Source organism: Colletotrichum costaricense, assembly GCF_030867565.1.
Source record: "Colletotrichum costaricense strain IMI 309622 chromosome Unknown Scaffold_19.1, whole genome shotgun sequence".
Taxonomy (NCBI): Eukaryota; Fungi; Ascomycota; class Sordariomycetes; order Glomerellales; family Glomerellaceae; genus Colletotrichum; species Colletotrichum costaricense.
Window position 1 is genome coordinate 294,517 of NW_026848248.1, and position 12,421 is coordinate 306,937.

The 12,421-nt window shown below is 54.0% G+C and overlaps 5 protein-coding genes across 5 annotated transcripts; 2 read left to right on the top strand and 3 right to left on the bottom strand.

The window, feature by feature from the left end:
- Positions 1-1,067: 1,067 nt before the first annotated feature.
- CCOS01_13950 (cytochrome b561) lies at positions 1,068-1,884 on the bottom strand (the record flags this gene model as incomplete). The annotated part of the gene is made up of 2 exons (XM_060462094.1): positions 1,068-1,672; positions 1,752-1,884. 2 exons carry the CDS (start codon positions 1,882-1,884, stop codon positions 1,068-1,070), a joined length of 738 nt encoding a protein of 245 aa, XP_060307190.1.
- An 881-nt stretch (positions 1,885-2,765) lies between these two features.
- Positions 2,766-3,258, bottom strand: CCOS01_13951 (uncharacterized protein; the record flags this gene model as incomplete). Its single annotated transcript, XM_060462095.1, has 2 exons — positions 2,766-2,854; positions 3,042-3,258. 2 exons carry the CDS (start codon positions 3,256-3,258, stop codon positions 2,766-2,768), a joined length of 306 nt encoding a protein of 101 aa, XP_060307191.1.
- Positions 3,259-4,189: 931 nt separating this feature from the next.
- CCOS01_13952 (allantoicase) lies at positions 4,190-5,353 on the top strand (the record flags this gene model as incomplete). The annotated part of the gene is made up of 2 exons (XM_060462096.1): positions 4,190-4,283; positions 4,383-5,353. The coding sequence occupies 2 exons, from the start codon at positions 4,190-4,192 to the stop codon at positions 5,351-5,353; spliced, it is 1,065 nt and encodes a 354-aa protein (XP_060307192.1).
- A 1,148-nt stretch (positions 5,354-6,501) lies between these two features.
- Positions 6,502-9,110, top strand: CCOS01_13953 (DIL domain-containing protein; the record flags this gene model as incomplete). The annotated part of the gene is made up of 4 exons (XM_060462097.1): positions 6,502-6,643; positions 6,735-7,111; positions 7,165-7,563; positions 7,614-9,110. The coding sequence occupies 4 exons, from the start codon at positions 6,502-6,504 to the stop codon at positions 9,108-9,110; spliced, it is 2,415 nt and encodes an 804-aa protein (XP_060307193.1).
- Positions 9,111-11,681: 2,571 nt separating this feature from the next.
- On the bottom strand, positions 11,682-12,224 carry CCOS01_13954 (uncharacterized protein; the record flags this gene model as incomplete). The annotated part of the gene is made up of 1 exon (XM_060462098.1): positions 11,682-12,224. One exon carries the CDS (start codon positions 12,222-12,224, stop codon positions 11,682-11,684), a length of 543 nt encoding a protein of 180 aa, XP_060307194.1.
- Positions 12,225-12,421: the final 197 nt, after the last annotated feature.

Below are 12,421 nucleotides of genomic sequence, written 5' to 3' on the forward strand. Positions count from 1 at the left end.
CACCCATGTCGACTCTGGATATTTTCTTTACACTCTTTAGCACCGGTCAACCCAAATGGTCGAACGACGTGCACGAATTTTGAATACCGAGGGCATGCGATAAGACACATGCTGAATATTTCATAATTTTCAATCTCACCTAATCCTGAGAGATTTGAGATGGTAATGAGACGAAATGCTGCCTCGGCAGTATAAATCAGCGGAGAAGGAGAGGAGAGATGCCTTTGGGGCATGTTTATGACCTTTGGAAGAGGATTCCATGTTTGAAAGCGCAGATGCATGAGACGATGAATGGACGCGCGAGACGTCTCGTCTTGTTTGTACAGCGTGGTGATTTTGATATTCTACGTATTGGCGGACAGTATACCCCAGAGGAGCGACTAATGTATATGAAAGTCGAATGATGGAATTGACAGATGAATGGTTTACTTACAAGTTTTTGTCTGAAAGATCGTGATTATTCCTGTATAAGTTATAAGCGCGCCACATGCCTGTAACGTTTTGCTAACGCCAGAAATAATCATCCCCAATGGTCAAATTGTTGTGATGTCCGCAAAGTCGATCTCGTTGGTCATGCAGTCATGTACTGCTCAACGTTCAGTTCCCATACGGACCGAGTAACCATCGACGTCTCCAAAGTCCTTCCGCACGTAGCTGGCCAACCTTGGGCTTTCTGATGAGGCGGTGGGAATGTTTTCAATTGCGTCTGGGTAGACATGCGATGTTGAACAGACAAAGGTTAGGTAAAGAATCAAATAATCACTATGCAACTTGCAAACGCTACGAGAGAATTCGACAGATTAGTAACGACGCCTGACAGCGACAGACCCACGCGATTCGATCCCATGGTGTGAATTCTCAAAAAACAACCCTACAAAGCAGACGCTTATGCGATCTTGACTTTAACCAAAGTACAAAACTTCCCGTTCCCTTCAGATAAGCTTCGCTGGTATCCCTTTTCTGCCCTTCTCGTTTGTTGTTTGAGGCGAATTGATCTAGGTTAAAGTGACTTGCGAAGACCGGCACCCATATTGAGCCAGTACCAATGAAGCCGTTTTCCGCCAGAATCAAGACGAGAAACCAAGCTTCTGCTTTTGCACGCGCGGGATGATACCCACGAGGATCAAGAGAGAAGTTACGACGACAGCCCAGAGCTTCAGCTTCAATACATTATAGTTGAAACCGGTGTCAATGGCTGTCGCAGCCGTCACGAGTAGAAGCACAAGAACGACGTAGCCGCTCCAGCGGTGGTACTTCCAAATTGACTTGGCGGTATCCTCGCCTCCGTACAACTTCGGGGTAGCCCACATTGTGAAGCCGACAATGTACTGCAACAAGAGGATGATGGAGACGGTGACGCCGAGGTAGCCGTGGACGGAGTGGAAGTGGGAGTCTGGGCCCTGCAGGTACTTATTGTACTCGATGATGCCGACGCCGGCGACGAGGAAGAGAAAGGCGAGCAGGTTGAGGCCGGCGTGAACGCGCTGGCCGATGCGCTTCTGCTCGGGAGTGTGCGTCGGCTGCAGCGAGAGGATCGACTGGGTGAGGGTGAAGATGGCGAGACTCTGCGCGAGCGGGTGGCCGGAAAAGAGGATTACGTCCTTCGTCAGCACGGCGGCCCAGATCATGGCAACGAAGATGACGGCGCCGAATTGGGCGATGATACCGGTGCCTGCGAAGGTTTACAAATCAGCAGCCACCCGGAAAACCTCAAAGGGAGACGGGGTGTGGCTGGGGGGAAAACATCATACCGATAATGAGGTTCCTGGCGATGAATTCACCCGGTTCTTGCTGGGCGTCGCCGGGTCGACCGAGAAGAGGCTCAAACTCGTTATCGCCATCGCCTCGTGGGGGTGGTTCTGGAAGTCCTGTGGCAGAAGACATGATCGTTGGCGTAGTCGCGGTTGTCTTTGTTGTTGGGAGTTACAAAGAGGGCCTCGGGAAATGGGTCTCGGGGAATGCGTTGTATTTCTAGGAGCGAGGGCGCAAAGCTACGACAGATCTATTCTCGATTGTCGCGATAGGAATCGCGATTGTTGTAGTCAGGAAGGATGAAGAGATCAAGTTGGGACAAGCACACAGGGCGGTGTTGAAGTATGGCCTAATTGCCGTGATTACGGAGAGCCGGGTTTGGAAGGAGGAGAAGGAAGATGAGGGAAGGGACGGCATTTTGGCGGTCGGAAAAGGTACAGAGAAGTCGTCGATGGCGGCATCGATGACGGCGAGGTTGTCTCGAGCTGTGACCTATCGGAGGCCGTGTATTTCGGATTGAGCAGTGGTTGCAGGGGGTGATTGCAGGGAACGGTGCGCTAAACGTTGGAGGTGGGGTAAGGTCGGTAACCTGCCGCTACCGGTCCGTTGCTGTAGAATTCGGGGTGAGGATACGTACCGTGCTGGTATAAGCACCAGAAGCACAAACCAGGCAACCGCTAACATCGATCTCACCCACCATCCTGCACGCATATGGCCACCTCATTGCGCACAAAAGACGCTAAGGCCGGTTGCTCTCAAGCTTTCCCCCAGCATGGGCCGGCTCGCATTGTTGTTGCCATTTAGTCGTCTATGCATTCGTCTGCAGGAGGGGCGGAGGTTCGGCTTCTGTCTGGGTGATGACTGTTACTCCCGTGGACAAATGGAGGACCACAACGCTCTTTCAGCGATCTCGAGGCGAAGAAGAGGTAGAAAAGGTCAACCCCAGTTTCTGGCGGGTCGGGTAGGTCCAACGGTCTCCCATCTGCCAATGACGAGAGTTCTGAGGATGATACCTATGCGAGGTGTGCTCGGGAGTTGGACCTCGCGTCGAAAATGACTGCCTTGTCTTGGCCCCATAGCAGTATGTAGACAACCTGACAACCTGGAACCGCAGGTAGTGTGCGTGTCATCTATCTCACGAAAGGTGTGGAAGGAAGTGCTGGTGTCGTCGGTGATGACCCCTCAAGCGACCTCTCTTACCAACTACTTGTTCACGACAACATTTGCCCTTACTTGTGTAGTCTAAGGCTGGTTACTTCCCACGTGATGGACCGAGGGGTACCTCTTACCCTCCGTCGCTTCTCTTCCTCGATTGTTCCTAGGCGATATGCGACACCCTCCCGAGCGAACAGCAGCAGCATCTCCCCGTGATGGACGACCCTGCCGACGACGATGACGGTTGTCGGAGCGGTCAACGCTATATCTTATCAGATTCTCAAAGTCACGGGGTGATCGACGTTTGAAGTGTTGTAGACTTTCATGTTGCAGGCTGTCACTGAAGTACATGTACACACACACATATACACGCTGGCATAAAGTAAAGATGGAAGCAGAGAGAGGGTCATGAAGACATGAAAACAGGAAGAGGGGCATGGTTCCACCTACATATAATTCTACACACAGACTGCCAGTAACTATACACGGATCTAAAGATCGGAGAGTCTTCCGAATGGTAGCATCTCAGAGCCTCCCGTCCGGCCTTGGCTCGCATATCGGCTTCCACCGCGTACCTCATCGTCCCCAATTTCTCGGCGCCAATTCTACCAGGAGCCTCCCGTCCCGCCCCGCCGACCGAATAGCGGGGTTCGCACCGTCACACTGGACTCACGGGCGCTCAGTGCCACTCGAACTGGGCCGATGGGATTGCGGGGAAAAAAGCAGCAAACCTGTGTGTCACTGTGGTCACTGTGAACGGGTAAAGTCGCAGATTGGTCCGCCGTCTGGCTGTTAGCACAAGGCAGGTACGTTAATTACCTGATTCAATCGAATCATTACGCCTTTTTTCTGCTTATCGCGCCCCGCGCCGTCACTGCCCGCTGGCCGCCGGCCGCCATCAACCCCTCCAAACCCCTCCAATGCGGCCGTCAGCTGTGGCCGCCCGACCTCGGAACTGGCCGCTCGGCGTAGATTCCACGTCCAGTCGGGTGCTTGAAGAACAATGGGAGAAGGGGGCGGGCGAGGCGCCGAACGGCCAAAGCCCGTGACTCTTGCGCGAGACTTTTACTTCTCCTCATCCGACAAACATTCACTTTCACTTTCATCTCACACCTCTCATCCTCTTCCATTCACTCAGTCTACAATTTGCAAACTCCAGGTTGTGATACCATCTATCTAGATATCCTCACAGAACTCACATCTTGGGTGAAACTCTGACCCCGCGCCCGACGTATTCTGCCCCTCTTCAATTCTCTCAATACCACGCATTTCAGCCTTCATCATGGCCAGCGAACAAGAATACACCCTCGAGCAGGTCAAGGCTTCCAGGGTCGCCTCAGATGATATTGACACAACATTCCGCTCAAGCAGCATTGGTAAGTAATGAGTGAGACGCCTCATCGTCCACGCCACCTCGTACACACATACGACAACCTTGTCATGACAAAGAAACAAAAACTGAACCTTCCCTTCAGACTTGATCTCTGCTGCCCTGGGTGGAAAGATTCTCGCCTTCTCAGACGAATGGTTCGCCGAGGCCACCAACTTGTTGACGCCGACCGCGCCCATCAGGCAACCGGGAAAGATGGTCTACACCGGCGCCTGGTACGACGGCTGGGAGACCAGGCGTCACAACACGGAGCCCTTTGACTGGGTCATTGTCCGTCTTGGTGTTGCGTCCGGCACTGTCGAGGGTGTCGAGGTCGACACCGCCTTCTTCTCTGGTAACCACGCCCCCTCAATCTCGGTTGAGGGCTGCTTCAACCTCAACGACGACGAGGTCGTCTCATGGAAGGGTGGCAGGGGCCAGTGGGAGACGATTCTCGGCAACGAAGAGTGTGGCCCGTCGCAGCGCTTCGGATGGAAGCTGGCCGAGCCCAAGCAGAAGCAGTACACTCACGTCCGCCTGAACATGTACCCGGATGGTGGTATTGCCAGATTCCGTCTCTTTGGCCACGCCGTGCCCGTCTTCCCCGACGACAAGGAGGCCATCTTCGACCTGGCTGCCGCCCAGAACGGCGGCGTCGCCATCTCCTGCAGCGACCAGCACTTTGGCACCAAGGACAACCTTCTGCTGCCTGGCCGCGGCAAGGACATGGGAGATGGATGGGAGACGGCCAGATCGCGCAGCAAGGGCCACGTCGACTGGACTATTATCCGTCTCGGCGCTCCCGGTTACGTGCAGAACGTCGTTGTCGACACGGCGCACTTCCGCGGCAACTTCCCGCAAAAGTCAAAGATTGATGCCATCTCGTGGACCGAGAGCGGCGAGCCGGGCGCGGACGCCGCCGGCTGGACGGAGATTGTGGCGCCTAGCAAGTGCGGACCGGATGCGGAGCACGAGTTCCCCAGCGCCGTCAAGGACAAGGCATTCACGCACGTCAAGATCACCATTATTCCGGATGGCGGAGTGAAGAGACTGCGCGTCTTTGGCAAGAGAGCATAGACGTTGCGTGTTGAAAACAGGAGCTTGTTACGTATTCTGTGTCTGGATCCTACGAACAGGGTTTGCAAGCATGGAAGCAAGCATAGGCCGCGGGGGAGTAAGAGGCAAAAGCATAACCAAAGACGAGGATAGATAAATAAATCTCGAAAAAAAACAAAACTGAAATAAGCGAATAAGGGGTAAACTTGATGCCAGGACCTACCTTGCTCCCTCGTGTCTGTGTGTGTGAGTGTGCATGCAGCCGGTCTTTGAGTGATTTGGCCGTGCTGGCTGATCATTAGGGGCATTGGCCAGAAGAGAGATGAAGGGGTCAGTCTTAAGGCATTTCTACTATTCTTAGGCATCTCTACCGCAATAGAGGCTTGAAGATGAGTACATTACATAGCAAACCAACGGCAGGCATATTATGTATGTTTTACCTCAGGGTAATGGTGCCGAGGAGGGGTTCTCAACTTGACAGGAGAGAGCGATCTTCAGTTGGTAAAGTTCCGTCAGGGGAAGCTTGGTGTGACACTGCACAGCTAGGGCATGCACGGTCCATACGTACCTAAGGTAAGGTACTCTTCTGCAACAAGGTAAGGTACCTACATACTCTGGCACTGGTTGGAGTTAGGCGGGGGAGCTTCCTTGAGCGTTGCTGTTCAGGCAGTGGATGAGAGGTGAGGTAGCACGGTAGGCACGGATGGGTGCCCGCCGTAATCAATTAGTGACATCAACAGCCCGATCGCCCGTCGTTCATCTACCTGAACTTGGCCCCGTTGGCGTGGACCGTTGCGGGACTCGGGTACCGAGAGTCCTTTCCTATGGGCCAGGACTGGGTCCGGGACTGGGCACACAGCTCACAGCACACACAACTGGAGCAAGTGGATTGGACACGGAACAACACTTCGACATCACACGACAGTAGCGGCGCCGAGCGCTATTTCGTTCCTGTTCAACTACCTACCTTTACTTCAACTACTTATCCAGTGCTGGGAGACAGGCCTCGCCCGACATCACAGCTTTTTTGGGAGCCACGAAACTTTCCGTGCGCCGTTTCCCACAAACACCCGGCCCGCATCTTACCTCGAAACTCGCGCCGCATAAAACAATACCCTCGGCCGACTCATTAATGCCTACCGGGCCTCCTGGTTGCCCCTCCTCCCACCATGGACTTCGAGGACGCTAGTGGTGGTTTCGGCGACAAGAAGCCACGCCCACTGCCAGACGACCTGCCCAAGTCTCTCAACGACCGCAGTCGCCGTCCCGTCGAGTTGGTTCCAGAGACGGAGATGTATGATGGATGGCAAGGTTAGTTGAGGTTCCCACGTCATCCGCACACTGCCCATGAGCACGAAGAGGGGGAGCATCGCATACTGACGCCGCTCGACGCACCACACAGGACAATCGCAATTCCTGACCACGCCTGTCCTTGCAAAGCCCCTCAACTTTGGCGACCTAAGCCTAGACGACCGCACCTATGACGACGACATCACAGCAGGCCCCAAGAACAGCGACGCGCGCCTCATGGAGATGATTGCCGCACAAGCCGCCCACCGTGTTGGGCCCGGCTTCGACGACGAAGAAACAATACTGTCAAACGAAAAGTTGTCCGAGGATGAGAAGAAGGACTCGCTGCAGAGAGCTCTGAACATGGCTGCCAGCAATGGCGACGTCGAGAGGGTCAGCAGCATCGTGAGCGGCAAGGCAAAGGCTTATGTCGATATTAATGCGCCGGACGAAGACGGAACCCCGCCACTGATATATGCAAGCTGTTTTGTGAGTTAACGCTTGACGGAGGGGGGGAAGTGCTATCGCTGACTCGGATCCAGGGCCACGAGGGTGTCGTGCAAGCGCTCATCGATGCTGGCGCCGACGTCGACAAGCAAGACCGAAATCAGTGGAGCGCTCTTATGTGGGCGATGACGAATAGGCATAAGAGCATCGCCAAGACTCTCCTCGACAACGGTGCTTCGGCCGAACAAAAGACGTCGTCTGGCCGGACGGCCTTCGACTTCGTCCCTCCCGACAGCGACATGTCCTTCTACCTACATGATAGCGGCTACAATATTGGAAATGCTGGCACCGACGACTTCTACAACCCTGGGTTTTCACAGGATCGGTTCGAGGAAGAAATGGCCGAGAACGAACTGCGGAGGCGGATGATGATGGACAGCGCCCGAGATCTTGAGGTCGACTTGGGCAATGTTGGCATGGATGACCAGCCAGAGGTAAGCTACGATCAGGCACATCTCAAAGGTCTACATGTTGACGTGCGCAGAACTCCGAGGAGCTTGAGGAAGAGCAACCAGAGTTCGAATGGTCTCGCTGTCTTCACGACCAGATGTTTGTTTTCCAGGAACACGAGCTCGACCGCATTCTCGACATCATCATTACGAATATGACGCCCCAGCGATCACCAGCACAAAAGCCTGTACCGGCGAACATGATTTTCTTAAGCGCACGATATGCACACTACCACTCCAGCCCCGACCTCCTAGCCAAGCTCATGATTTCGGCCATGGACAAGATCAACGACGTAGTCGAACAGTATCAGTGGGACATGACGATACTGGCCTTCTGGATATCGAATGCCACTTTGTTGCTTCACTACCTGAAGAAAGACGCCGGGCTTGTGGAGGCCACGGTCGAGTTCCAGGCTCAGCTGTCCGAGCTCATCAACGAGATATTCATCCTCATCGTGCGGGACGCCGAGAGGCGCTTGGACAAGGTGCTTGACGCAGCGATGCTAGACCACGAAACCATCCCAGGCTTCGAAGACATTGCGTTCCAGAACGAGTGGAGGATCTTCAAACGAAAAGCACAAGTCAAGGAAGAGCCCATGGAGAAGCGCTTCCGACCCCCCTCCCCAAAGCAACGGGCGAAGCCTGCTCCGCGCAACGTCACTTCACTACTCTCATCCACCTTGTTTGTTCTTGATCTTTATGATATCCACTCAGTTATTACGGCGCAAATCATCTCTCAACTTCTCTACTGGCTGGGGGCTGAGCTCTTCAACCGCATCATGTCCAACCGAAAGTACTTGGCTCGGACAAAGGCGATGCAAATCCGCATGAACGTGTCAACGCTGGAGGACTGGGCTAGGACCAATAACCGCCAACCAGAACACTATGAAGGAGGTGAGACAAAGTCCTCGGGTGAGACGACCATAGACGCTGCGAGGCGGCACATGGCCCCCGTCATCCAGCTGCTTCAATGGCTGCAGTGCTTCTCGTCACTAGGCGCCGACGACCTCGAGGCCTTGGTCGGTACCCTGCAGCAGTTGAAGAGGTTGAGCCCGCAGCAGCTCATACATGCGGCTTCTCATTACAGGCCGGAGGTTGGCGAAAAGGGGTTGCCTAAGAGCGCTCTCAAGTATCTCAACGCAATCCAGGCAGAGCATGTTCGGAGGAAGGAGGATCGCAAGAGCAGCGCACCGTCAACACCGATCAAGACGAAGCCCGCAAACGGCGGCATAGGGGGAACGCCTGGAAGCCAGACGGCGACAAAGACACCAGGAGCTGACGAGAGTGACGAAGAAGAGGACGATGCGCCGGAGAACCTGCTCATGGACCCGGCTATGATGCTACCCTTCATTCTGCCATCAGTCACGGATATGCTAGTCTCCTACGGCGCTGGCTTCGGCGGCGTCAACAAAGAGAGGGCACGCAAATATATCCCCACGGTACCGCCCGAGTTCCTGTCGAAGCTCGAAGCTAGCGGCGCGCGGAAGGGCCCGATGTTTAGTGAGAAGGACTGGGAGAATGAAGAGGTCTGAGAGAGAAAGAGAGAGGCAAGCCTTCCAAGGGCGGACAAAGTATATGAGTAATGGGAATCAGCATTCGACGTTTAACGGGTTGTCCCATCAAGCGCCACAGCGCAGAACACCACACAGCATTAGGGGCATTGGTGAACAGACGAGTTCCGAGCTTTTCCAGGACATGACAGCAAGTAGGGCAAAAATATCCCGATAAGCATAGCGTTTGATTGATTCGATGGGGGCAGACGGACGATGCAAGGGGAAGCAAATAGGGTCCATTGCCATGTTGTGATAGTCCCTGAGAGGAGCGCGTCACAGAACGAGGGGATTCGATGCAATGGAGGAGGTCATGGTACGGAGTAACAGCTCGCGCTGGGCTGTCTGTAGGTAGAAGCGCTCAGCGATGGGAGTAGAGATATCCAGTCTATTACCAAGATAATTGGTACATATGTTCTCCTCCCGCTCTCGTTGACTCATACTGGATTGTGCTCCCCCCCCCCCCCCCCCAAAAAAAATGTTAGGTAGCTCTATGGCATTGGAGAAGGTAGCAGCCCCCCACTCTACCCTTAGGTTTGCGCTGTTCGTGGGCAAAGCGGGGAGCATGGAGAAGGGGTCTTCACTGAAGAGAGGAGAAATACAGGCACCGCGGATTTTGCGCTGCGAATAATTCGTCCGAGCCAGCGGTTCCCCCGAGTTTGGCTTGAGCCACGTCGACGGAACACAAAAGGAGTCACGAGTTGTTTTCGAGATCCACGACGGAGATCCACGATGGAAAGCCGCGGTTCACGTTCACTCCCTCTACTTGACGTGGTATGGAGAACCGAGGCGCTTACAGATTACTCAGGGCAGAACTTTTTCGCTGCTGTACGATTACACTATATGGCCTTCTGTGGACCTTGGAACGAACATCTTGTGTTGGCCATGTGTGGGACGACCCGGTGACACGGAAAAGGGAGGGGGGGCAAGCGCCTAGGGTAGGGAGGGAAGGGGTGCGGAGGACCCTGAAGTTCGAATTGGGGAGGGGCGAGAGGGGGAGGGGGAGGTGGTGAAGTCGAACCCAATGCGGGATATTGAGATGTTGTTCGGAGGTAGGTACTGTGTGTCCGTAGCAAATGTCTCGGGTCCCTCCGACTAGAATCGTACCTAGCATTCGTTCCAATCAGTGAAGTAGGTATTGGAATCAATCACCCATTGGCTGGGCCTCGTCGAGGAAAGTGTCACTCGCGGACTAGGAGGTGCCACGTCAGATCTTTGTTCCTGGCGCCGTGCTGGGCTTGGCTGGCAGAGTATCCGTACACTGGACCACTGCACCTATCCCTCTCGAGGGAAGCGGGCGGGCAGGCAGACGGGCTCTCCAAAAGAGTTGACGAAAAAAGCGATGGAACGCAAACGCTGTTGGGTGCCTGGCTCTGTGTGATTTGCCAACTGGTCGAGATGTGCTTCGTGGGACGAACCGGGGAACCGCATGGATAGAGCCGGTCGGGAAGCTTCCGTTTGCTTCTGAAAGGTCTGGATCTGTTGTTTATTGTTGTACGGGGCACGAAGGCGTGACATGTTTTGATCCCGTTGCGTTTTGGAGTAATTTGTCCGGGAATTGGAGATGAGAGGGGGAAAGTCTTGAGGCTCAGCTCGAGCGATATTGCGCATTCTTGGGAATCGATTTGCTTTGCATCCCCCAAAACAGTAAGGTAAGGTGCCTGAGCGAGCCTAGGAAAGACAAGAACCGAAATGCTCAGAAACTCTCATTTCATTTCAAAACCCCTCAGATTGGCTTGGACATGGATGACGCCAAAGACTCTTCCCAATCCGTATTCGTCCGCGATTTCAGGTCAATGTGAAAAGGGAGAAGAACCCAGAGTTTCTTATACGTCGTCGTGATCGTACATGGGTACGAACGTAGGGCAACTGGAAGTCAACAAGTCAATAAACGTCGCTCGGGCCAACCATGGATGCTACCAGCTTTCCGGCTCATGTACGTACCTTTTATGGTAACTAGGTAGGCAACTAGGTTCCCCTGCTCGTCCTACTTAGACCTCTAGCGGTGTCTCTGAACTTCTGAAGGACATGGAAGGCTGAGACAGAGGGCATTTGGTGTTGATCCAGACGAGCCGCAAGTCGCAACAGAGTGCCTGTCGATCAAGGGAGGACTTTAAGCTAGCCGTATCGTGTGTTTACTTGCGATGATATGCGGCACGGCTTCAGGCTTCAAATAGAAGACTACCTCGGGCCCGGGAGCAAGGGATACGGAAAGCCTGTCCATGGGATGGGGACGACTCGGATTGGTCGCCAGACGAGCAGTACTCCAGTACTTAGCTATCGTCATGTCGTAGATTGATGGAATTGGCGCTGCGGGAGGCTACAAAGGCTGACAAAGAGACCTGGTTGCAAACGGAGGGAATCCGGGGTCAAGTGCAGAGGCGCGTTTGTTTGCATTGGGTGTTGGTCGTCGGAAGGCCTCGTTCCCGTTTCTTCTCATTTCTTCTTCTCTTCATTTTCCTTGTCGTAAATTGGCAGGTCATGAGAGACATGTTTCCGATAGCCCATGGAACCAGTGGATCGATTGAGACTCTTTCGAAGATCAGTGAGCAATTAATGACGGCCGACTCCCACCGGCGATGCAGGAGCCGAGATGGGAAGGTCAAGAGATGCGTTGCTCTTCGCCATGATCCGCCAAGTCAGACGTTGGAAATTTTGGAAGATGGAAATCTCGTGCTCCATCTTCACCTTGAACAAGTGTGACCGCAATCTACCACTGCCTCCGCCGGCCGTATTTGTGTCGCCAAGTAGAGATGGGCGTGTAGCTGTGTATCTCCTAGGCAGAAGGGAGATCAAACGGGCCAACCACCCGATAATCCATGTTGCACCGTCGTCGGTTGCCGTGGTTGTGGTCGCGTTGAGACTTGAGATTTGGCGGTCATGAAGAAACCAGCCATGCGAACGGAGCTCGTCATGCAGCAACGTGGGTCCGTCAATGACTGACTGACTCCAAGTAGCGGTCTCTGTTGCAGAGATGAAGAAGAGAAAGATAGAGCGCTTCACCGACTCAATGGCAACGGCCTGGCGACGAGGGTGAATTTGTGAAGTATCCGTACGGCCCGTCTTTTCTCTCCCTTCCTTTGGGTAGGGACGCATGGACAGATGGCGGGAACTGGGGCCAATGACCCGATCAAGACTCGTTTGCTGTACAAGGCGACATGGGTTGTTGGCGATGTGGTTGATTGACTGACGACGTCTTTCTCTTAGATTTGTACAGTTTCACCCCCCGTCGTCTTCGTTATTTCTTTTGTGCGAGTATTGTGTTTTTCTCATGCGCACATCCACATGAAGTG